Source organism: Vicugna pacos, chromosome 7 (assembly GCF_048564905.1).
Source record: "Vicugna pacos chromosome 7, VicPac4, whole genome shotgun sequence".
Taxonomy (NCBI): Eukaryota; Metazoa; Chordata; class Mammalia; order Artiodactyla; family Camelidae; genus Vicugna; species Vicugna pacos.
This window is the reverse complement of record NC_132993.1, coordinates 40,469,478-40,495,151: the sequence shown is the minus strand read 5'-3', so window position 1 is coordinate 40,495,151 and position 25,674 is coordinate 40,469,478. Positions and strand designations below refer to the sequence as shown.

Sequence of the window (25,674 nt, the reverse complement as noted above, 5' to 3'; positions counted from 1 at the left end):
CTACGTATGTATAGTATTTAGAAAATACACATATTTTTAAATTGAAGTGTAGTTGATTTACAATATTATGTTAGTTTCAGATGTATAACACAGTAATTCAGCATTTTTATGGATTATACTCCATTTAAAGTTATTATAAAATAATGGCTATATTTCCCTGTCCTGTGCAATATATCCTTGTTGCTTATTTATTTTGTACGTAATTGTTTGTATCTCTTAACCTTCTGCCCGTTCTTGTCCCTCCCCTGCCCCTCTCTCCATGGGTAACCACTGATTTGTTCTCTATATCTGTGAGTCTGTTTCTGTTTTATTATATTTGTTTTATGTCTTCAAGACTCAGAGGTTGGGGGATGCTCCTTGGCGGGCACTGCATCTACTCCCCATCCCTTAGGGGGTCTGATTGTTGAGATCTGCATGGGGTCTGCCGTGAGGCCGCCTGGCAATCTCTGGGACCAAGGGGAGGCAGCTGGTTGAGAGTCAGGCTGTTCCCTGGGGTGCGGCCCCCAAAGAAGTGAGAGGAGGGAGGTTCAGACACCAGATGGGTGCTCATTCGTTTCTCATCTTCCCAGTTCGAGGCAGGCCCCTACGGATGTGTCCTGCTCACCCTGTCGGCCATCCTGTCCAGGTCCACAGAGCTGTGAGTATCTTCCTCCTCCAACTCCCAGGGTCGGGCTTGTCTGTCTGGTTCACTGCCGCCTCCCCAGAGCCCAGGGCAGAGATTGGCACCCTGCGGGCGCTCAGGGAGCGTGGGCGAAAGGACGAATGAAGCAGCGGACCAGGGGGCAGTTAGCCATTGTGGCGTGAGAGAACAGTTACATTCTGAAGCCTGAAGACCCGGGGGAATGAATTTTTACTTTAGGGAGGTGCTTGGTGTTGGGGAAGTTTTGAGAACAACTCTGAGCAGGTGGCCCCTGGGGACTGGGGAGATGGAAAGAGTGGCCATGTGGTGCCCAGTCTGGGGAGGCCCCGGCAGAAGAAGGCACTTGCTCCCCACACCTGGGCTCGGGTGGGCCCTGTCCGCATTTCCCGTGGCCTCTGGTGCGGGTAGGAGGAGGATGGCAGGAGCTCTGCAGCCTCGTGCTGCTGGCCTGCCTGCTGCTCACTGCTACTGACCTTATTAAATGCGTGTGTGTGCACTTTCTAATGGCATTTTTCTCCTAATCCTGCCATAATGATATGATTCATTACTGGCCGGACTCACGTGCACAGAGACCATAAGCCGCACTGCCTTCTCCCCAGGCCTGGGTTTGCTAATCCCTGGGCTGATGGTTGTGTGGGTGAGATCTCTGAGCTCACTGAGGGGAAGCTGAGTTCCCGGAAAGGTGGGGCCCTTTTGCAATTCTCTTGGCCTCAGTTTTCCCTTCTGAACGGGGCCTCCTAGCTCTGGGGATCAAAGTGTCTCTGCTCTAGGTGTCGTGGGGGCAGCTGCTGCAGACCCTGCTTGCTAGCCGGGCACCCTGTTCACATGTATGCTCCTTAGGGAGCTCTTCTGGCAGCCCTGTCCATCTGAGGGGCTTTCCAGGCCCATGTGCAGGCAACACTTCATGTCATCCACAGAGCTGCTTCTGCCACCTCCCTGCTCCATCCAACCAAGCCAGGCAAGGGTCAGTCCCTGCCTAGGTCATGACACCTGTGGGGCATCTGTGTGGGGAAGGCTGCCCCGCTGGACCTGCACAGCCTTGTGCCCATGGGCCCGAAGTCACAACCCTGTCATGCCCCTCCCCATCTACTATACACAGGCACACAGACACACACACACGGAGACACACAGACACACACACAGAGACAGATAAACACACACAGACGCAGAGATGCACACACAGACACACACACAGACACATGCAGTGTGGCTGGAGTCCCCTCTTCCCCTTGTCCCCACTGCAAGCAAGAGAGAGTATGTAAAGACAGTCTCTCTCCTGCTCAGGGCCCCTGAGGACCTTCCCGGGTCCCGGAGGCCGAGGCGCGAAGCCTCCCCAGGCACTGTGGCCAGCCTGGCCGCCTTCCAGGAGGACCAGCACAGAGACCTGCTTTAGCGCTGGACCCAGCAGCGCATTGGTGCGGCTTGTCTTACCCCTGTGGCCTCCCACACAGCGTGGAGGACATTGCCATCGGCAGTGAGAACGGTAGCAGCCAACACCGAGTAAGCGTCCCGCTTGCCAGATCGTCTGCTGTAACGTCCTACGCGTGAAACGCCTTTAATCCCCACAGCAACCCTGTTAGGTGGCACTAGTGTGGTTACTGTCACCACCTCTGTCTTTCAGATGAGAGGCCAGTGACTTCCCCAAAGTCGCGCAGCTCGACCCAGGCAGCCTGACCCGAGACGGGGCTCTTTGGGTTTGCTAACTTGGGAGTAAAACAGACTTGGTTTCAGGTCTGAGTCCATACTCCTTCGAGCCTGAGTTTCTTACTCTGTATAATGGGGGTGATGATTCCTGCCTCACCAGATTAAATGCAGAAATACATGTTGTGTGCTTGGCGTGGCTCGGGGTAGGTGGCAAGCCTTGGATGGTGGCGCTGCTGGTCCCATCCTCTCCCGCGGTGCTCAGGGTCCTCTTGTGTCTCATCCTGTCCTGTCTTGGCTTGGTACCTCGTGGTGAAGATGGCCTGCAACGTGTGATGGGTCCCCCTGTGGCAGCGCTCACCCTTGGCAGACACTCCCTGAGTGGCCCGGGGGCTGCCTAGGTACTGTGTGTCATTGTTCAGAGGGGCCAGGAAAAGGGGCAGCGGGAGGACCAATTTCTGCCCTGGGAGTGCGCTGCCCAGAGGTGTGCTTGGAAAGACACCCGGTTCAAGAAAACTTTTAGTTAGACTGTCTGAGGGCTTCAGGTGGAGAATGGGGCCTCGGGGGCTTCTCCAGACCCACCCTCCTTCCCGGCCAGGCACTCCCAGACTGGCTGCCCGACCACTCCACTCCCCGCCAGGGCTGCCAGAGACACGAAGGTTGGAGTGGAGCTGGCCTGCCATCCCTAAGTTCCAAGGGGCTTCCAAAGGGGTGGCAGCCGTGAGGAGGAGACACAGGACTGACAGTGAGGACGGGAATAGCCTGTTGAGATGCCGCCCAGATCCTGTGAAAGAGTCACACTGAAATTATTTAAAATAGCACGTTAGTTTTCCCAGCATTTCTGAGCTCCTCTGAAGAAGCTGTTCCCTCGCCCTCCTTGAGAAGGGGAGCTCCTGAGTGGTCCCCTCCCCATCAGGTGTCAGTCACATTGCACGCCAGAGCTCCCGTCTCTGTCTCTGGGGGATGCCAGGCCTGGCTGGGGGTTTGCTGTGACTTGCTTGGCAGTAATAATGACCCGGGGACCACGAAAGCCCCCCTTTTCGTGGCCTACCTCAGGGATTAGCACCTTATAGAGGCCTTTCTTTATGGACCTTTGGGCACATGGCACCCTGCACAGGCAGCACTTGTCAGACTGAGCTGAGAGGCTGGTCCAGGCTAGCCCAGGTGGTGACATCACAGGAAGACACCCACTAGTTGGCTGCTATGTAGCGTCTGAACACCTGGGTCCCCGTCTCTGTTCTGCCACCGGCAAGGTGTATGGCAGAACCAACCTGTGCCTTCGGCTCTCTACCTCTAACAGGAGTGGGTCGGACTAGTGCTTCTGAAACTCTCTTTGCAGTGAAACAAGATCTGACTTTTTTCCCAATGAATCGAATCCCAAAGCTCACCTCACAAAGCCTATGCAGCAGAATCGCTTTGACCAGAGCAGTGGGGGTGGGGAGGAGCAAACCCCTGCCTGCCCCTTCCTGGTGCCAGGAGACCCCTCTTTGGAGAAGCCCCAGTTGTGCAAACACAGCTTAAAAACTGTAGGACCAGGCAATCCCCAAGGGCCTTCCTGCTCTGAGGTTCAGGTTCAGCTTTGCTGAACTTTTTGATACCGTTTTAGGGTGATCTGGTGCTGCTTTGGGTTGTTGAAAACATGACCTCGTAGCCCGAAAGAGAGCAGAGTCTCTTAAATCATACACTGTCCAGCCAGGAGACACAGAGTAGGGGGGGCTGGGAAGACACCCAGTTCTTCACAAACACGGCATGTGTGCATTTGTGGTGGTGTGTGTGTGTGGTTGGAAGATCGGTGAGTGGGTGTGAGATGATGCGGGGGTTGGTGGTGGTTTCTGAATACTGTGCAAAGGGCGACCTGATGTGTGTGTGCAGAGTGTGTGGGTGACTGAGGGCATGGCCATCCTGCCCTCCTAGCAAGGGCTCTGAGACTCATGCCTGAGGCCCAGCAGCAGCCCTCACTCCAGAGTCAGCCTCTCGTGTCCGTCAGCTGTCCCCAGCCCTGGGTGGAGCCAGGGTGAGGGCCCCATGGGCAGACACAGATGCAGCAGAGGGCAGCCTGGCCACTTTACCCTCGGAGGCCGAATGAACAGTAGCAAAGCTGGTCTTGGACTTTTGTTTTCCCCAGGCTGAGTGCAAAGCCTTGAGAAGGTTTTCATTATTTTTCACTTGATTTCAAACCATCTATTTTCTTTCCTAAGATCTCAAGTTGCTTACAGTAAGTCTTGTACTGGATTTCATGTTTACCTAGATCCCTGCTTTCCAAACCACATGGGCTAGAACTTTCCCCAGCACACTCTCACAAGCCCCAAGGGTGCTCAAGGCCCTGGTGTCAAGGCCAGCTCTGAGCCAGGCCTGCACAGCACAGTGCAAGGGTGTGCCAGCCCCTCGGGGAGTCAGCAGTGAGCTGGGACCTGGCACAGGGGAGGGCTTGAGCGATGCCCCCCGGGCGGCTTAGGCCTGGGCAGTGCGGGGAGGTAGCTTGTGAAGAAAACCTTTTCATTCAGTAGACCCTTGGCATTCATTACAGTGGCAACTTTGGCCTACCCAGGGTAATCTTGAAAGTCCAAAATAGGCCCTAGTTTGCCATTTGCTGAAATAATTTTTGAACAGCACAAGCTAGGAACTGAGGGCAGCCCCTGCACCATGGTGACTCTGTGCTCTGTCTCCAAGAGAGTTAAAACAAGAGCACAGTTTACTTCTTTGTGGAAATAGCCTTGAAATTAAAGCCAACTGTGAGCATTGGTCATGCAAAGGCAAGTGACAGAAATGCAGTTCTTAGCCAGTGTACGCAGAAAACAGCGCTATTAATTGATTCATATCAAAAGCCCAGGGCTTTAAGGAGGGGTTAGGTCCAGGAACCCAGATGTTTTGGGGACTTGGTCTCTTCATTCTCCTTTCCTGTGTCTCCTCTATGTTTTGGGGGCACCCTCCCGCATGGTGGGCTCTGGGGAGCCCGGCGGGAAAGGGAGACTTTTCCCCAGCACTCCTCAGCCCGTTGGGAGCCGTGCCCCCATTTCTGGTGCCTCAAGGTGGCCGGGCCTGGGCTGCACCCATCCTGGGGCATGTGAACTCAGGGGCTGCCCCAGACGGCGGTCAGAACCCTCAGGGATCTACCACCCTGGCTGGGGAAGGGATGGGCTGTATAGTCAGGGCCTGGAAGTGTGGGACATATCAAGGAGCTCAGAGCAGACGTGAGCTCGGGGCTGGGTCAGATCTGGCCCCTGCAGGCTGCTCTCAGAAATGAAGAGAAGCAATGACGGAGCTTCCAGTCCATCTCAGGAAGGCTGGGCTGGCCAGGGGATGGCGGCGTAAGGATTCAAGCCCAAGGCGCTTCTGGTTGAGAATCTTAGGTTTTTGGTGGCCCAGGACGTGGTGTCCTGATGGGAGGGGATAAATGGCGTACACATCTGCATTCTCCATCACCATCCTGTCATACCACTTAACCTTTCCAGCCCAGAATGGGAGGTGCACACGGAACCTCCCAGACCTGGTGCCCTGACTCAACACAGCAACCGATTTGCAGCCCTGAACAGAGCCCTGGCCTTTCTCCCTTGTGTCTTCCACATGGGACACAGGAGACCGGACAGGATGGTTAATCGCTTCCTTCCCAACATGTCAAGCTCTTTTGACTATAGGTGGGAAACAGGAGAGGAACTTTCTCAATGAACTCCAAGTCACCTTTAACCTGGATTCAGATGCAGGTGGAGGCTATGCTAGTGAGCGCTCTCAGCAGACGTGTCTGAAGAGGCCAAGGTGGTGGGCAGGAGACAGACCCAAAGGGCTTGTCGATACCTTTGTCATCAGAAACAACAGGTGTTCCACCCAGACCCCACTTCCTTCAGCTCTTTCCTTCCATACCCCGGTTCCTTTCCTGGGAGTCCCCAGCTCCTGTGCAGTGACCAAAGCTCCATCCTGTAGCTCTCTGGCCAGCTCCCTCACCATGAAGAAGACTGGTGCTGAGAGGGGCCCTGGGCCCCTGCGGGTACACAGCAGATGGACCCTAAATTATGTGAGCCGCCCACACCCAGCCCTGCGGAACGCCTCCAGAAGCTGGATCCCATGCAGTACTTGGAAGCAGGCAGAAGCAAGCGTCCCACCCAAGTAGCTGAGGCTGCCTGGAACATCCCACCCTGGGCTTTTGGGGCTGGCAGCAACCCAAGGGGCAGGCCCATAGGCCTGGGGCCATTATCCTATTTTGCAGATGTGGGGACCAAGGCTCTGAGAATTAAGGCCAGGTTGACGGCACAGCTGACAGCATCACCTAAGTCTCCTGTACCTGCATCGCCCTTCCTGAGCTGGGGGAGGAATGATGGGCACTGCTCGGCTGCGTCTGCCCACTTAGGAGGAGATGTGGGAAGCAAGACCACAGGGAGGCTCAGACCAAACTGATGCTCATCCACCACCTTCACTCTACACCTAATTTCAGCTGGCGTGGTCTGGTCTCAGGCTGCTAAGATGGCAAGTCATGGCCAGTGAGTGCCAGCAGGGCATGGTTGAGGGTGGCCAGTCTGCCCACGGACACTGAGCCTGAGGGCTGGATACAGAGGAGTGGGACCAAGCTCAGGCCACGCTGGAGTTAGTGGTAGAGCTGGGAGTGTCTCCTGACCCTCAGCGCAGCCAGCCACCCAAGGCTGCACCTCCTTGTTCCACGAAGGGCTCACTCAGGTGCCCAAGTAAAGAGGACAGGCCTCAGGAGGAGGGAGAGGCCTTTAACCTTTTGGAAGAACTTTCTGTGCCAGGCAGCCCAGCTGCTTGGGTGGGATGCTTGCTTCTGCTGCCTCCAAGTGCCGCCTGGGATCCAGCTTCCGGAGGCCGTTCTGCAGGCCTGGGTGTGGTGGGCTCACGCACTTAAGCGCCCGTTTACTGTGCACCTGCAGGTTAGGGCCGAGCTCTGGGCACCACAGGCAGATGGACACAATGTAACCCTGGCCCTCAAAGTCCTTGCTGCCCGGAGGGGCAAGACCAGCACCCAAAAAACAGTGGGTGGGTGCTCTTAGGAAAGGGATGTCCACAGAGACATGGACCACATCTTCCCAGGGGCAAGGGAGGTGTCTCTTTATGCAGGAGGCCACATTTAACAGGGCCCTGGGATGTGTGGGAAGGGTTATGGTGGACAGCAAGAACAAAGTAGGCGAAGGCCGACAGAGGGGTTTGCAGGGAACAATTGTACAACGTGTGGTTGGGAGAGAGGGACTGGCACCTGGGGAGAGGACTGGGAGTGGTGAGGCGGAAGGCAGCGGGGGAAGGGTTTAGGCATCTTTGCTTCCTCTTCCTTCCTCCAGGCAGCTCCCTCTCTCTCCATCCTCGGTCCTTGCCCTGCTTCCTGGGTCCCCACCTGGCCCCTTCCTCCTCCGGGCCCCTGACTGCAGAATGAACATAACACCATTCCCTCCGACCTGTGGAGCTATCTGCAGTTCGCAAGGCCTTTTTATGGCCTCAGCCCTTATTGCAACAACTCTGTGAGGTGGTTATTGTTCTTCCCATCAGGGGTTGACATACCCAAGGCTCAGAGATGGAAAGCAATCTACCAAAGGTCACACAGCGCTCACGCTAGAGGGGGCCTGACACCCGTGTGTTCTGACTCATTGTCCATTTCCTCTCAGCTTTCCTGGGAAAACAGTTAATATCTGCTCTATCCAAACCCTTTTCAGATATTCATGGCCCCAGTTCCATCACTGGGAACCTCCATTTATTCTGGGTTCTTGGCCATGGTACGAACAGTTGAGGTTGCAGGAATCATGACCTCTCAGTCATTGTGGGTTTTCCTTTTTTTTTATTCTTCTTGTTATTATTGCTGTTATCATAGGAAAAAGGAAGTGACATTTACTAAATTCCGAATGCTTTAAATACTTCATCTCATTCAGTTCTCACAGCAATCTATAATAGAAGCAGGCATCTTCATACCCATTTTGCAAGCAGGGAAACTGAGGCTCAGAGAGGGGAGCAACTGGTAAGCAGGAGCAGCTGGATTTGAGTCAGAGCCCAGGTTCTCTTAGCTGTTTCACAGCTGTCCTTTTTGATGTTGATGTTGTCCTCGAGAGTCAATAGAAACCCCACTGAACAATGGGTGATTGTTTCTGGAAGCCGCTGCTTCCAGGTAGCGGGGACTGCAGTGGAAGGCGCAGTCTCTCTGGGGGAGAGGTCTCCCTGGGTGGGACAGGCAGGAGCTGGCCCAGAGGATGTGATGGTGCCTGGGCCTGGCGTCCCAGAGGTCAGGTGGAGGGGAGGTGGCTGACTGGCTCCTCCTGGGTTAATCACTGCCTATTTTAGGCATGATGTTTTAAATATCAAAGTCGTGGACCAGGCACACTTGTTCACATCCCAGAAGGTCCCCAGAGACCACCGGCTCCAGGACTCTGGTTTTATAAATGAAGACACAGGCTGAAAGTAGGCAGCAACTTGCCTGAGGTCACTGAGCCAGCCTGAAGCCGAGCTGGCCCCTGACCCCGCCTCTCGTGGACGTTGATTTTAGGTGAATGACTTGGACTGTAGACTGGAACCATAGTTTTAGGCCACTTGGACGTATCTTCCTTCTTATTCAGAAACTTCTGTACGAAATGCCCGGATTCACGTGTTCGGTCACATGGTGGGGAGGCTTTAGGGTGAAGGGACAAGCTGTGTCCCAGTAGGGGAGGGGAGGAGCCAGGAACGGGGCTTCAGGGCTCTGGGACCTGCCTGGAGCTGGCCAGCCAGGCTGACCATCACGTGTTTCAGACCACAGTGGACGTTGTGAGACTGGTGCCAGGGACACAGTCCTGGCCCACCGACTCTGACCACAGGACTGCAAGTCCCTTCTCCTTTCCCCATCAGTAGAACGGAGGTGGCTGTTCCCTGGCTCTGGCCTCACAGGGCCGTAGAGGGAGGGCAGTGCACCTGGAAGTGTCTGCGACCGCAGACTCTGCGGAGCCGAGGCTCGGGTGTTGTAAGCTGCTCGGTGGCAGAACCTCTGCTCCTCTAAGCCCCGTGACGGAGGGCCGGCTGGACGTAGGCAATGGAGCCCTAGGGCCAGCTTCGGGCCTGAATGTGGGCTGGCACCTGCCACTGGCCCTGGACCAGTTTGTCCTCTCTCTAGGCTTCTATTCTTGTGTCTGCAAAATGCTGGGCCCTGAGGCCTCTGCCATCCCTGACGTCCGCTTTGTTCTGTTTCTTTGTGCAATGCAGTGTCTCTGGGACCTCCTGATGGGGGCAGAACTGGGAGAAGCAGTCCTTGCTGGCATCCTGGGCAGAGCTCTCTGCTCCCCTTCCTCTGACAGTGGGTAGACTGGACACCCCCAAGGTCAGGTCATCACCCCAGACCATTGGTTAGGTTCTGGACTTTGGCTTCCAGGATGCTGAGGAGGTTGGCGGCAGGGCAGCCAGGGCCAAGCCCCTCCTCAGAAGCTCAAAAAGTAGGAACCTCAGAACTCAGGCAGCCCCTCCACTGATTCAGCCTCTGCTCTCAGGACATTTCATGACCTTGGAGACCTAGGGGTTCCCCAGAGGGGCCACAGGGCCTGGTGGAGAGGAAGAAGGATGGAACCAGCCTTTGCACTGCCTCCAGCCCAGAGCATCTCTGCCTTTGTGTTTCACGTATTGGCTTCTGCATGTAAGAGTTCATTTGAAGAAAGATGTTGGAGCCCCTTGTGTTGGTTTGCTAGGGCTGCCACCTGGGGAGCTCAGGCTGCAGAGGTCGGCTGTCTCACAGTTCTGGAGGCCAGAGATCCAAGATCAAGGTGTTGCAGAGGTGGTGTCCTCTGAGGCCGCTCTCCTTGGCCTGCAGATGGCCATGTCTTCTCTGTGTCCTCACATGGTCTTTACTCTGTGGGCACACATCCCTGGTGTCCTACCATGTGTCCAAGTTTCCTCTTCTTAAAAGGACACCAGTCAGGTTGAATTAGGGCCCACCCTCGTGGGGTCAGTTAACTTAATCACCCCTTTGAAACACTTTATCTCCAAATATAGTCACATTCTGAGGTACTGAAAGCTAGGGCTTCAACATATGCATTCTGGGGGACACCACCCCCATCATGTGCAACCCCCTCATATTATAAAAGGGGAGACCAAGGCCCAGAGAGGAGAGGTTTGTGGCTGCACAGCTAGTCGGGGCTAGAAATCGGGCCTGGTGATGGCCGTGCTGTGTGAGTCCCCTCTTCTCCGGGCAGAGCAGAAGCCGCTGTTTCCTTGCTCTCGGACTCCTCACACTCAGCTCTCCAGGGAATTCCCCAAGAGGGAGGCCTGGGCATCTAGATTTGCCAAAGTTGTAAATCTCTTAAGCCATAAGCCGCTCCTTGGCGTCTCCCGAATGCCCTAATATGAAATACAGATGTTCCTCCCTTTTAAGATCTGAGCCTACTTCTAAATTTCCCATCGTGTTTGCACCTAAGGATGCAATTACCATTTCCTCCCATTGTCCTTTCTGCATGTCCCCCTGCTCTCTCTCAACTGACGCAGGCGCCCAAACCCGCTGGGTGAACACGAGGCTGTGAGATTACGAGGATCGGACTGCTTCTGAAAGCCTTGGGGTGGCTCAGGGCCAGCGATGCTTATCAGTCCACCCAGGGCTCCTCTGAGGTTATTTTCTTCTTTTCAGAAGATGCCTGAATGTGCCGCGGGAAGCATTTCCATCAATTCTTCTGCCGGAGCCGGTACCAGTCGAGCGCTGCCCTCGGCTCCTTGTCCCCCTTCCCCCTAGCCGGCTCCATCCCAGGCCCGCTGGGCTGTCTTCCGGGGTGAGGCCCGCCTCCAAGGCCTTTCCCAAGGAGCCCTGGCCTCCGTGGTTCTCAGCTGGCCCTGCAGTGCCAGCCCAGCCCGTCCTCTCTTGTGGACCACAAACCATCCCCGTGGGGCCACGGTTAGTGAAAACCACAAGAAAGCATTTCTCCTGAGGAGTCCTGGAGCTTGAGTTTCTCAGCTCATTTGGAAGTTTGCAGGGACCAGGGTGTGGATTTTAGATTTGTGGACTTCTGGCAGATCTTAGATTTAAAGCATAAAATTGAGACCAGGTTTCTCTTCTCTAGAAGGAGAAACAAACGGCATGACTGCTCAGCTCTTCCTACCTCTGGGCCGCCCCTGGGCGCTCTCTTTGGGGTGGGGATGGGCAGGGCAGGCCACGGCCCGTGCTGGGTGGGCGGCAGTGTGGGGAACCGGCTTCCTGGCCTCACATCACCCCCCTGGCATTACCTCTCTGAGCTTCTCTCCATGTCCATAGTGGTTTCTACCTCACTGGGTGGCTGGAGGGTTGAAATGCTGTCCTCTGAGTGCGGCCTGTATACAGGAGCTCTTTTCCTGTTTACCCGGCCCACGGCTCTGCTCAACAATAACGCATGGTCTCCCGAGAGATTCGCTTTGGGGGTCAAAGGAATAATGTCCTAATGGTGGGCTTTCTGGGTGGCCGGAGGGTTTTGAGATTTGTGGATGGGGAGACTTGCTCCCTGGTGCTGACCTCACATGTGACAGGGCCACTGCTGACATGACACCCTGAATCATTCTGGCCCCGGATGGCATCCCACCCTAGCAATCTATTTCTGTCGGCAAAATGGCTTTTCATTTTGCACCTTTTGGGGGACCCCGTTCTGAAGGTGGAGCCACAGAGGTGACATCTGAGACTGGCAGGGAGGTCCCCCACCGGCTCCACTGCCCATGGGCCCAGCTCCCTGGGCAAGTCGATTCTCCCCTGAGCTCCAGTTTCCTCTCAGTGTAGGGAATAAGGGGTGTGCAGGGCCTGGTACAGAGTCTACGCCCAGGTGTGGCAGCTCTTGTTTTAGGACTCAAGGAGGCATTAGAGACCCATTCTTCCCATTTAAAAGACTTGCAGACTGAGAATGGGAGGTGGCAAGGGATGCCCCAGTCCCCACCATTAGTAAGTGATAGCTGGGGTGTGAATGCAGAACGTGGATTCCCAACCTGGGGCCCTTTCTGCTGCGGCATGCTTCCATCACTGACTTCTGGTGTCCGCAGAGGGCCTGGTGAAGCCAGGCTGGAGGCCTTTGCCAGAGCAGAGTGAGCCCCAGGCTTCAGCCCCAGGGAGGGCACAGAGCGCAGAGGCTCAGCTTCCCACCAAATCCAGAATTCTGGGCCTCAGTCTGGAACTGGGGGGGAACCCCTGGCCACCCAGGGTTTTGCCCAGCAGCCTGAGTTAGGCAGAGACATGCTAACACCCCTTCCTTTTTGTTCTCCAGCGTCCGCCAGGACTTCGACGTCCCCACCAACCACCTGATTGGAGCACACGGATACTGCACGCAGGTCAGGGGCACAGTGGGCGTGGGGCAGTCAGTGCTTCTTTCCCTTCCTCTTCCCTTCTGTCTTTGCCCCTGCTGCTTTCATGTTCCACCTCTGCTGGGCTTCCGCATCATGAAGACCTAGAGAGGGAACTCAGATTAGCTTCTGTTTCTGGAGTTTGCTGTGCTTGATCTGTATGTGTGGAGCTGCAGGAGATGCAAAAGAGGCAGACCCAGGCGCCGTCCAGTGCAGAGCTGCGGCACAGGCTGGGGTCCCTGGATCCAGCTGGGGAGATGACAGCCATGGCACCCTGAACATTTGCACAGGACACTGTCTTTATAATGACCTTCTTCATCTTCATAAAGGGGACTTCAAAGGGCCTTGTGGAGGGCAGGGGGGGACCCTTGGCACAGTTGCTTATTATCAATACTCCCAGTCACCTGGTGACACAGGGAAGGGGTCTGTTCAAGATCCTATCAGCGAGCATCAGGACTGGGAGCCAAATGCTACACCTGGCTTCTGTCTGAGCCTTCCTCTGCATGGCAAGGCCTCCCCAGGTGGCCCCTGGGCCACAGTTAATCTGATCCACGGTGCATCCAGGGGCAATGTGTGTAGCACAGACAGGCTAGGCAGAGCTGCTCTGTCTGCTGGGCCCAGCTGAGGACCCAGTTATCTTAGGGGGTCCTGGCTCACTTGTGTCAGCCCTGAAAACATACCTGGGCACCATGCAGGGGCCAGCTCAGGGCCTGTGGTTTATCCAAGGTACCCAAGGAGATGTGGGGTTGGCTGCGGCCCCCACTAGGAAGGGTTTCAGGCTGAACGACCAACCAGGGTGGTCCAGATCCCACTCTAGGTGTCCATCCTCCCTGTGGGAGCTTCCCCATGGGCAGGCAGAGAGCAGTGGGGCCCAGGGGTGGGCAGTTAAGCAGGGTACAGAGGATGCGGCCAGAGTCTGGGGCTGAATTCTGAACTGTGCTGGCTGTGGAATGAGCCTGGGTGATTTTCTTCCCCTCCCTGAAGCCTGGTTTCCTCATTTGTAGAATGAGGCATCTGGACTAGACCAGTGCTTCTGAAACTTGGATGTTCACAAAAGTCCCCCAGGGTCTTGTTGAAGAGCAGGCTCAGAGTCAATGGCTGGGGCCTGAGGTTTTGAATTTCTAACAGCTCCCAGGAAGGGTGACTCTGCTGGTCCGCGGGCCACACTTTGAGCGGCAAGGGACTAGATGATCTCTAAGCTTTATCACTGTGTGATTTTGAGTCTTGGAGCAAGAAGTGGCCTGTTGTCCCTTCTCCCCCATTTTGAGAAGGCTTCCTGCTCTAAGGGAAGTTTTGAGACACATCCTAGGTGGGGTGCAGGACCTTGTTCCCCCTTGAAAACCAGATGGGAACACTCGAACATGTCTGAAGAAGGTCGTGCCTTTCTTAGGCAACCACTGCCCCTGGGGTGCAGTATCTCAGAGCAGACATTTCCTCCAAATTCTTTCTCATTTCCTCCGCAAGAACACAATGCAGCCCCCTCGGTATCTTCCTCCAGTGGGGGTCCCTCGGTGGCCATCAGAGGGGCCTCTTTTACTGCCAGTGAGGCCAGCATCCTGGTGTTGACAGAGGGATTTATCAACCTGGGCATCACTCTCACAATTCAGGGGAAACACTTCTGTGAACTCTGCCCTCCAGAGTTTACGATGGACAAGGGCTGTCATGGCCGTTCCCACACCCCTCTGGGGAGACTCCTGCCTGCTGGCCTCACACACCTACCAGCCCGGCAGGAGGGGCTTAGGCAGAAGGTCCTGCCGCGGCGCTTGGGCCGGGCTCGTGTGACTCCTTCCTCAGCAGCGGAGCAGGTGCTTAGAGGTCACCCTTCATCTTGAATCTTTGACCAGCCAGGTGGTACCCTGAGGGTAACAAGTGACGGGAGAGGGAAGGGACACTGGACAGGGAGCCAGAAAGTGAGGAGAGAAGTCCAGCTCTGTCACTAACCAGCTGTGTTAGTGAAAGGCAAATCCTTTCCCAGCTGTGAGCCTGTTTCCCCATTCCTAGCAGGAGACTGGACCCTGGGTGCCCTGCTTGAGGAAGGGCCCTTACAGCCACCTCGGTGCAGGAGGCACTGGCTGAAGGAGACGGCTGGAGAGTCGGGGCGCCACAAGTCGCCGTCTCCGGGTTCCGGGGTCGGCAGGCTTGCTGGCCCATCGGGTGTGCAGCATGAGTCCCATGGCCAGTGGACCCCCGATGCCCCGCAGCTGGTGGGGCAGAGACAAGAGTGGAAACCCTACTTCCGCCTCTCTGCCGCTGCTGTCCTCTCCTCTCCCTCCCAGCTTGAAGGCCCCACCGTCAGGTCAGCGGTGAAATCCAAACATGGCCTGGAGATGGATTATTCGTATCGCCTCGTGGTCAGCTTCCTGGTGTTGATAGTGTACTGTGGTTTTACAAGATGTTATCACTGGGGGAAGCCGGGTGAAGGGTACACAGGAACTCTGTGCTATTTTTATACCATCTTTTGAGTCTAAAACTATTTCAAAATAAAAAAAAGTTTATTTAAAAAAAATGCCGTCCTTCAAGACCCACCCAAGTGTCACTTCTCCACAAAGCAGCTCTGACTCTGTCATGGGGTTGTGTCCGCCTGGGCTGTGAGTGCCCTGTGCACACATGTTTATAGTCTCAGTCACATCTTACAATGTGCTCCAGCCATCCAGGCCCACAGCTGATCCTCTCTCTAGACCCGGATGCCCGAGGTCAGGAGCCACCCACCCCCGCAACAACACAGAGACATATGCAGGGCTTAGGACAGGGTCTTGGGCACATTGGCCCTCAGTGAATGCGTGGGACGAAGATTGATGAGTTCCCAGAGTCGCTTTGATGGGCAGAGTTGGCGACTTTCCCTTAGGGCTGTGGGAATGCGGAAGTCACAGCCCCCCCGCCCCAGATTTCGGCCCCTCGCCCTCCTTGCTTTCTTTCCTTCCTTCTCTGCCCTTTGTCTCTTGCTGCCCATCTCCCCTTGACAAGCCTTTCCCCTTTCTCTCATCAACAGGAACTTGTCAATCTGCTCCTGACCGGGAAAGCTGTGTCCAATGTTTTCAATAACGTGGTCGAGCTGGACTCTGGGGACGGGAACATCACGCTCCTCAAAGGCATCGCCACACGCAGTGACGTCGGCTTCCTGTCTCTCTTTGAGCACTACAACGTGTGCCAGGTACTGAGGGACCCCCGGGAAGGAGGGAGGGGAAGCAGAATTCGACTCCCGTTCCCAGAGCCGGGTCTAGCCTCCATCATGGAGGGTTTGGGAAAAGTGCACCTTCACTGCCAACCAGTACAGGCACGAATTCACACCCAGAGCCAGCGGATACCATGTTCTGGGAGAGGCTGTTTGAAAGGGACTTCAGGAGATTTATGGTGTGACCGTGGGTCAGAGTGGCTGCTGTTGCCGTGTGTGTGTGTGTGTGAGCACGTTGGGCCTGAGGTCTTAGCTTTATGTTGGTTCCCTAGGACTGTCACAACAAAGCACCATAAACTAGGTGGCCTAAAACAACAAAAATGTCTTGTCTCATCATTCTGGAGCAGAAATTCTCCTAACAGTAAAAAAGCAAGATGTGGACAGGGCTGTGCTCCCCCCAAAACCCATAGGGAGAATCCCTCCTCTTCTCTTCTAGTTTTTGGTGTTTTTCACACACACATCCTTGGCCTGTACATGCGTCACTCCAATCTCTGCCTCTGGTGTCATGTGGCCATCTTCTCCCTCCGTGTCTGCTTTTCTTATGAGGCTGTCAGTCATGCTGGATTCTGGGCCCACCCTCCTCCACTAACCTCACCTTCACTAATTACATCTGCAACAATCCTATTTCCAAATAAGGCCACATTCTGAGGTGCTAGGGGTCCACAGTTTGGAGGGACACAGTTCAACCTGTAACAGGGCTCACTCAGTCTGTTTGTGAGTGTATTGGTCCCCCTACCTTCTCTCGTCCTGCAGCCAGGGTCTTAGAAAGGGCCAGACCTCTAGGTGAAGCTGAGCAGGGGACAGGGTGACAGTCTCTCTGGGCAGTGTGGGCAGAGGAACACCCAGGGCCCTGTGTTCTTGTCCCACCCTGCTGCAGAACTTTGAACCTCGGTTTTCATGTCTTTAGGGAAGAAATTGCTCTGTGGTTGATTACCTGAAAAGGGTTGTCCTCAAGGGCTAGCAGATCTTTATGTGCTGAGTGGCCCAGCAAAGGGTCAAGATGAGACCTGATTCATCTTATATCCCCAGGACCAGGGACACAGAGACTGGCCAAGGGGACACTCAGAGCATGGTAGGTGGATGGATTTGCAGAGTGGGTGGAGACTGGCACTTTAAGGCAGGGCTCAATTTCATTGTGCCCTTCCTGCACGACCACATGTTGAGATGTGCTGTCCCATTGCTAATGGGCCACGTGACATGGCCCTGTCCCCAGATCCTCTCTCTGGGTGACCTCCCTACCCCCAAAGACAGGAAACAGACTTGTGGGCTCCAAAGATTTGGGGAGAAAAGAATGATAGTGACTCCTTCCCAGATGTGCTGGTGTTAGGAGGAACCCCAAGAATGTGGCCACATGGCCCGTGGGATGCACGAGGAACCCTGAGCGTCAGACCCTGGGTGGGCTCTGAAAGCTTTCAGCCTGAAATTCTGCGAGCTAAGAGGGGTAACCTTGGCCAGGCTCGCAGAATCCCCAGGTTTACCACGAGCCCTGGTTTTACTCTTGTGTGGAGGGCGTTGGTCAAAAAGTAAACTATTTTTCTTTGGTCTTTTGAGGGTAATTGATGGGAACATCAGTTGGGTATCATTCTTCCCTTGGAATGAAATGCTGATTGCAGAAATTCAGGCCTTACAATGATCCAAATCCTTGAATCCCCATGGACCCCCCTCTTTGTTGCTGTGCTTGGTCAAAGACTAGGAGCATTATCTCTCTGCAGCAAGAGGTGGTTTGCTCCTCTGCCTTGGGACTGCAACCTTGCTAAAGAAGGAGCCTTGGGTCCCTCTCCTTCTCCCCAGAGCTCACTGAGGGTTCAGCCTCTGAAGGAGAAGATAGAGGCCTGGCAGTTTCAGCAAAGCGCTTTCCTCTCCCTTAACTCCACCCGCTATGCCATCTGTTGCTGAGTTCCTCCGTGATTAGTGAACAGAGAAGGAATCCAAGGAGGTTTAGCATCCAGGTCCAGACCTGGACCCAGAGCCAGGGCCCACACTCTGGCCTGGCCTGGTCTTCCTCCACTGAGCAGCACATAGGTGGTCATGGGGACAGTCTGGCATCGGGGGCAGCCTGGTCATGGCATCCACAGCAGGGCTGTTCTGGTAAGGCTGAAGGCTTTCTTTCATGTAGACAATAGAACCAGGCCTGCCTCTCACTTGCAGCCCATCTCCATGTTTCTTGGTGCAGCCTCTGACTGGGAGCCAGGGTTCTGGGGCCCTTACGAATATGTGGGGGGCGATAGGTCATGCCCATTGGTGAGCTTGTCAGGTGACCCACATTCTGGCTGCGCCTGGGTTAATCAGAGGCAACCCAAGGCCAAGAAATGCACTCCTGCTGTAAGTAACCGGCCCTCCGCCCCAGCCTGGCTATGTCCTATGGGACCTTATCTGCTATCTGTGACCCACTGGGCCAGTCTTGCCCGTCTGACTTCCCCTTCACTCCCTTCATCCCAGAGCTCAAAGTGAGGGCTGGACTGCACTGCAGGCTGCAGTGGGAAGACCAGCCCCACCTGGCTCACAGGGGCAGTGGTGACGGGGGACTGTTAGGCCAGGAAAGGACAGCACGGCACAGGAAGTTTAACCCCAGGGCTTCCCCATGACCTATAAGTCACATTCATTGCTGCCTTCATGAAGGGAGTTGGGCAAAGACGGCTTGGCAGGGAGAGCTCTGCAAACGCCATCCTCTCCCGTGTGTCCCAGCTCCGCAGACGGCACCATCCACCCAGCTTCTCAAACCAGGAGCCTGTCTGACACATCGGGAGGTCATGGGGCTCCTGCCCTAAGTGGTTTCTCAAGTCTGTCCACTTTCATCCCAATCCGAACCATCAGCATCACTCGGTCTGGACGCCTGCGACAGCCTGGCTGGCCTTTGGCTCCTGTCCCCACCTCCTTCCAATCCTGTCCCTTCACTGAAGCCAGTGTGATCTTTAAAGGAGTAGATCAGTCACATCATCCCTTTGCTTAGCAACCTTCCCTGGTTTCCCTGTCCTCTGAGACTGTCATGGCCGAATTGTTGTCCCCTCCCCAACGTTCATCTGTTGGAGTCCTGGCCCCAGCACCTGGGAAGGTGACTGCATTTGGAGACAAGGCCATTGAAGACATAACTAGGGTAAAAGAAAGTCATATGGTTGGGCCCTAATCCATCTGGCTGGTGTCCTTATAAGAAGAGGGGATTAGGACACAGGCACACACAGGGAAGGCCACGTGAAGATGCAGGGAGAAGACGTTCGTCTACAAGCCAAGGAGAGAAGCCTCAGAAGAAACCAGCTCTGCCAGCACCTTAATCCGGGATCTCTGGGCTCCAGACTTGTGAGAAAATACATTTCTGTTGTTTGGGCTGCCCAGTCTGTGGAGCCTGTTACCCAGATCTGGCAAGCGAATACAGAGACTGCCGTCCAGACCTTCCCACGGCCTGCGAGGCCCTATGAGACCTGTCGCTGCTTTACCCCCTTCATGTTTTGGCTCAGCTGTCGCTTTCTAAGGGAAGCCTTTTCTGACCTCTTCACTCTATCTAAATAGAGGTCGGCTTTCGTGGTCCCCAGCCCACCTTGTCATCCTCCGTCATAGAATCTTAAATTCTTTCCTTCACAGGCCTCCTCTTGGTTTTACATTATCCCATTTCATTGCTTTTGAGATGCAGACTTGCCCCACACTTGAACATTGCTGAGATTTTGGTGCATTATTGCAACCTGTCAGTGGTGTGGCAGACTTCAATTGCCAGCCTGCTTGCTTTCTTACAAAAGATAATGGTGAATCTGATGGCATCTCAAATTCAGTGAAATGCGGTGCAAATGAGTCTGTGTGATTATTTGTTGTCTGTTTCCTCCCCATTCATCTGGTAATCCCATAGGGACAGGCTGTTCTAGTGTCCTTCACCTCTGTCCTCATTGCCTTGCCCTGTGCCTGGGACCGAAGTGTGAGTCATGTTGAACGGATGCTATCCTTGGAGATGACCAACCCTCACTCTGCCAGCAATCAAATGTTGAGCTTTTTAAATCAGGGCTTCGGAGCTGACAGTCTGCAGTGGGGTTGGGGGCATTCACCCACCCCACCCCTGCTAAAGATGGAAGAGCCCATTTAAAAGTACAAGTTGGCCCTTGAGCAATGAGGGGCTTAATCCACGTATGATTTATAGTCAGCCCTTTGTATCCGCCATTCCTCTGCACCCAAGGATTCAACCAATTGTAGTATTTACTATTGAAAAATATCCATGTATAAGTGGACCCACATGGTTCAAACCCACATTGTTCAAGGGTCAACTGTAATCTCTAACTGTGCTGCATGTTCACACACCAGGAGAAAGGATGGGGCTATGCTGGAGGAAATGTACCCTGCAATGCACCCTGCCTTGCCCCAGGCCTTTGGTCAGCTACCGCAGAATCCAAAGGAAGCGAATTTCATCTTTGGAAAATTTCACCCACTTGGAAGGGGCTCTTGAATGAGAAAACTCATTTATAAACTCCCTGGGCGGCTTTTTTGCCCTTAATCTTTTGACTGTTGCATAAATGGCAAGCTGCCCTTTTGTCCCTCTGCTGGAAAATTCAGGGTGGCTGATTCTGCAGTTGCCTGTTCCCTGGCGGGCTGCGTGGCTCTTTTTCCTACAGTGAATGAGCACCAGGTCCCCAGTCTTCAAGGCTCCCTGTTCGAGGTGATGCCCTCACCAGAAAAGCCTCTTGGAACCTGGAACAGGAGCCAAGTTTGCAGCGGGGTTTAGGCACGTCCAGCCACGTCCTTTAAGACAACTAATCCTCCCCCATCCCACCGAGGAGTGAGCTCTGCAGTCACACTTTAAAGTCGCAGGGGGCTAGGGTGAGGACCCAACTGGCCACTTGGGGGGGCGGGGCAGGGCACTTGGACAGCAAGGAAATGAACACTTTTTGTAAAGTTCTCCCTGCTACCCTCCAGAGGAGGTAGCTGTTCACAGGCAGCCATTTCTCTGGAGACCTAGCGTGGGGCCTTCTGAGCACAGCCCCTCTGTCCGAGACACCCCAGCCCAGAGTCGGCTCCAGGTGGGCTCTGAGAGGCTGCCCAGTCACTCCTCTGTGATGGGCCCTGGAGAAAGTATGCCCATCTCCCCACTGGAAAAATAATTCCCATTCTTTCCTTAATCCACAGGCTGTGCCTGTAAATACCTGAGCATGCAAACATCTCCCTGGGGCTGGCGGGGATTAGGCCGAATCAGCCTGGCCCACTGCACGTAGGGAAATGAATAAACGTGGGCCTGGGCTAGGGAGTCCCGGGTGATGGGGAGAGAATGCATGGAGGTCTGTCTGGCCAAGCAGCCGAACCAGCCAGGCATCTGAGTAGGCCTTCAGAGGGCTCCCCAGGCCTTTCTCCTTTGCAGGCAGAACGACAGCAAGGCCTGGATGCTGACGTTGTGCATCTGCCTTCCTCCAGCACCTCTCTACCATGAATGTCCTCTGCTGGGAACCTTCCAAGGGACCCCCGTCTCCAAAGGAAGTTCCAGCTCCTTATCCTCCCCTCCTCTTGCTCTCTTTCCTGCTGGTCCCTGAATGTCTCTGGACATTTGTTCCTGGCATCACTCACAGACTGCTCACTCAGATGCCCTCCCCACTTCTCCCCGTGGCTCCAAGTCCCACCTGTCTTCAAACTACAGTTCTAGCTCAAGTTGTGTTCATCCACAGGGACCTTCATTCATCAAATGCTTGCTGATGTTGACTTAGCCTCTGCTCTCGGTGCTAAGGGTATACTCCCGCATGCAAGGCGTAGGTGAACGCTATCATGAGGCAGAGGAGGTTGGGTACCCAGTACCTAGTTCAGAGGACCCCACCCCCAACCTCCACCCCGGAAGCTAGCAGGAGGATGAGATTTGTGCTCCCTGATTGGGTAATCGGGTGATGCAGGACCCCGAAGGGGAGGAGAGGTGTGCTGGTGGACAGTGAATGCCCAGCATGGAAGCTTGCCATGCTGGGTTAGTTTGAGGACTGGTGAGAGGCTCTGTGTGGCTGTGGCTGGGGAGGGGAGGGCGTGGGAAGAACTGGTTAGAGGTCATTGCCTGGGGAGGAGAGGCTGGGCATGAGGGAGCTTTCGGAGGCAGAGTGGGCAACATCACATACCAGCTGGATGTGGGAGGTGAAGGGGAGGGGTGATGCCCAGGTTTCAGGCTGGGATATCTCCATATGATGGTGGGGCAAAGGCCCTCTGGGCAGCGGGCTGTGTGGGCAGGGACAGCTCTGTGTCGGTGAGCAGCACACACAGACTGTCATCCCCAACAGGGCCTCGCTGAGGTCAGCCCGTGCCTGGGGGTGGACAGAAGATGCTCCGGCCCCCTTCCCTGGGGATGGCGCGGTGCTTCAGGTGTCTCTGTCCTCTCCCGCTTCCTCGTCCAGGTTGGCTGCTTCCTGAAGACGCCGAAGTTCCCCATCTGGGTGGTATGCAGCGAGAGCCACTTCAGTGTCCTCTTCAGCCTGCAGCTGGAGCTCCTGAGTGACTGGAAGACCGAGAGGCTTTTTGACCTGTACTACTACGACGGTCTGGCCAACCAGCAGGAGCAGATCCGGCTGACCATTGGTGTGCCACCTCCCCGCCCCGTCCCTGTGCATCCTCTGTGCCGGGGACACTGGCCTTAGCTCGCCTGCTCAGAGCAGTCAGAAAACAATGCAGACTCGACTGGTACTGGGAGATCAGAGGGCGAGTGTGAGCCAGTCCTCCTGCCAGAGGGGCCAGAGCTGAGCCTTGGGAAACTCATGGTGTAAAAGGTGTAAGGTGAGGTTGAGACTATGTAGGAGAGAGTCACGCCCACATTATTCTCTGGGCAGTGGGGAGCCATGGAAGGTTTTGGAGCAGGGGAGTGAGGGGATGAGATGTGCTTTTAGAAGGATTATTCTGGTACCTGAAAGGGGGCAGGAAGGTAGGGTAGAGACTGGAGATGGGAGGCCAGAGAGTAGGGTGCTATGGTGTCCAGGTCAGAACCGACGGGCAGGAATGAAGGAGGGTCCAACTGAGAAGAGAAGAGAGGCCGGTGCCAGAAGTGGGCCCTAGGAGCAGGGTTGTTGGTGCTGACCTCGGGGTGAGCTCGGGCCCTGGGCTGATGAGTGTCTGCCTCTCTCCCCCTGCTCCCCAGACACCTCCCAGACCGTCCCTGAGGACAGAGACAGTGACCTCGTCCCGCCCCTTGAGCTCTGCATCAGAACCAAGTGAGTCAGGCCCTTCTGGGACCTCACCTGAGCGACTGGGAGGTGCAGTGGTTGGGGGTGGCCTGCAGAAAGGGGGCAAGTTCCTGGATTGTCCCAACTAGGAAGGGTGTGGTGAGGGGGGTTGGGACCCCTGCAGACTGGAAAGGCACAGTGCTTGGGGCTTGTTTGAACGTGGATTTTGTGGTCACTGTGGCCCAGGGAGAAGTGTGTGATTTGTGGGATGATGTGCCTTCAGACAGCTTCTTAGGATGTCCCCTTATTCGGGGCCGGGGTGATTTGGTGCCTTTTGAGGCCCTTCCTCATTCAAATCAGCAGCTGCCAGATGTGGTGAGTACTCTTAGGACGGGTAAGGTTACCCGGTGGTAGTGGGGGTGGGAGGGCTTGTATAGGACGGGAAAGTGGGAGGGTCCCACCCAGCCAGGTGTGCTTCTTGGGGCAGCGGCCCCCTCTGTGTCAGGGCGGAGCAGCCTGGGTTCTGCTGGGGCGGGTGGGGCCCTCTGAATACTGAGTGGAGGTGCCCCGTAGTCTCAGAGGCAGTGGGGTCCCTGACTCCTCTTACCCAGCCTCCTTTAAGGGAGGCTGAGGCTCAGGCCAGTGATGGGTTCCCCAGACTCCAGGTGAGTCGGGGCTCACTCCACTCAGGAGTTCTCAGCCCAGGCCCCCAGGCTGGGGCAGCACTCTGCAGGGCTGGGGTTATAGCTGTGGGAATGGCCAGCGCTCAGGCAGGCCCTTCACAGGGCCTTGGGTAGTGACTCGGGGGGCTTAGGGTGCAGAGGGAGGCAGGCTGGGGAAGGGGGGCCACCTGGAGTCCAGCAGGGAAGCAGTAAAACTTGCAGGGGTGATGAGCGTGGTTTCTGAAGTTCGAATCCTGGTCCTGCCGCTTTCTGGCTGTGAGCCCTTGGACTTCTCCAGTCTGTGCCACACTTTGCATCTGTCAGGTGGGGACAATGGCAGTGGCTGGCCGCATAGTGGTTGTGAAGAGTGCCCGGGACGTTACTATGCGGTGTGAGCAGCTCTCGTTATTATGTCTCACTGGGACCTCGGGCGGAACCTCTATTTTCCTGTTTGTGAGATGGTGGGGGTTGGGGTGGAGGCTGTGGGCCATGGCTGGGGCCCTGCAGCTCTGACTGCCGGAGATCCAGGGGGCCTAGGACCACTGCCCACAGTTATGCAAGTGAGCCCTTGAATGGAGCCGCAGAGAGAAAGCAGACTCCACATGCACAGTGGAAACCCAGGGAGGGGACATGGAGTAGACGTTGGGCATCTCATCATGCCCCACCCACGCATCCATCTGCTCATCTGTCCATCTGCCCGCCCACCGGACCAGGGATGGAGCATTCCTGTGGGGTCACACAGCGGTGTTTCTTTCGTCGGGAGGATTAAAGGCACATGCAGGTCGCTTTCCTTTCATGTACAAAGAGCCACTCATTTGGAGTGATGAGAGAAGGGCAGCAGTGGGGGAAGGAGGTGACACCAGCCTTGGCAGTTTCTGCAGAACAGGGTGGGAAGCCACAAGGCATCCTTCCTGCAGGACCCAGCAGGGCTCTGGACCACACCCTGGGCACAGGCTCCGCTCACTGGACGCTGGGACTCCTTGCTGAAGGCCTCTGTCTGCCTCTGTGCTCCTCCCAAGGCCCCGAACCTCTCTGCCTGCCCCATCTGAAGGAACTCCTCTTTCCTCAAGAGTGCCTCTGCGGCAGGGCTCACTGGGAACCTCCTGGGGGCCCAGAGATTGGACTTTTTGGGCTCAGCCCTAATTGGCAAGTGCTTGAGAATGACCTATTCTATCAGGGAGCTCAGTCCAGAGACATCTGAGTGTGAAAGTGGGCCTGGAACAGCTCTTCCTCTTCTGTCAGCTGCCCCCTTCTCCCAGGACCTACTGCCTGCCCCTGTGGCCGTGTGCCATGACATGACCCAGTAAGTGATGGCCTGTGAAATGGTCTGGAGAGGCTGCACGCATCAGGGAGTGAGCCCTTGGCCTGGGGCAGACGTTCCAGGCTGAGTCCCTGCCCTGCCCTGGTCTGTCCCTGCTCACTGTCATGGGAGGAGCTTGGGCAAGGCTGAGCCCTGGCATCTCCTCCAGTGGTGCTTCCTAGTCCTTGTCACAGATAGAAATCATCATACTTGTGAAGCACACAGGGTGAGAGACAACTGGCCCGGGGCCTCTGGTTGGCCCAGACTCCACGCAGCTCCCTGATGGCTGAGGGGATCAGCGTCCCAGCACATCTGTGTTCGTCCCTGCCATTCATTGGGAAGATGTGCTCTAGAGCATGGTCCTCAGGCTTCAGCAGGCATCCCCTGGGGGGCATGGTGAGACACAGACACCAGGTCCCACCCCTAGGGCTTTTGATTCAGTAGGTCTGGCGTGGGGCCTGAGAATGTGCATTTCTGAAGCGTTCCCAGGTGCTCCTGGTGCTGCTGTCCTGGGACTGCACTTTGAGAATTGATGTTCTAGTGGCTGGTGAGGGCAGTGCCTACCTCTTCCTGGCTGCCTTGTGAGAGTCAGATGTCAAGTGAGGTGCTGACCCTCCAATGTCTGGCCTGCTATAACACACTGGACCAGGGGACTTTCCTCCTGGCTCTGCTGGCTGCCCGCTGCCCCCTGCCCCCCCAAGTGTGAGTGTTGCATCCCCTGCCAGGACTTTGCTGAAATCAGTTCTACTTCCCTCATCACTTGCTCCACCACGATGGGTCCATCTGGGCAGTTAACATGGTGAGACATTTCTTAGCATCATTCCCGGAAAGCTGAGTGGATGAATGAAGAGTGGGAATGCTGGGTTTTTCCCCTGAGGTACCCATCAGATAACATACCATGGTAATGCGAAACAGCAGGCCCAGCCTCCTGG

General features: G+C 55.5%; 1 protein-coding gene across 12 annotated transcripts in view; it reads left to right on the top strand.

Moving 5' to 3' along the window:
• MINDY4 (MINDY lysine 48 deubiquitinase 4) overlaps nucleotides 1-25,674 on the top strand; it is a 107,701-nt gene that overhangs the window by 65,275 nt on the left and 16,752 nt on the right. For 6 of the 12 annotated variants that reach the window (XR_012074373.1, XR_012074372.1, XM_072964724.1 and 3 more), the window contains exons 13-18: nucleotides 570-637; nucleotides 10,851-11,111; nucleotides 12,439-12,502; nucleotides 15,504-15,665; nucleotides 22,022-22,202; nucleotides 22,756-22,828. Coding sequence is in view for 6 of the 12 variants with exons in the window: in XM_072964724.1 (XP_072820825.1) it covers nucleotides 570-637; nucleotides 10,851-11,111; nucleotides 12,439-12,502; nucleotides 15,504-15,665; nucleotides 22,022-22,202; nucleotides 22,756-22,828 (809 nt within the window). In the remaining 6 variants the exon portion in view is untranslated. Of the gene's footprint in view, nucleotides 1-569; nucleotides 638-10,850; nucleotides 11,112-12,438; nucleotides 12,503-15,503; nucleotides 15,666-22,021; nucleotides 22,203-22,755; nucleotides 22,829-23,026; nucleotides 23,156-25,674 lie in introns of all 12 variants that reach the window. The other 6 variants (XR_012074374.1, XR_012074376.1, XR_012074375.1 and 3 more) reach the window with 2 other exon arrangements.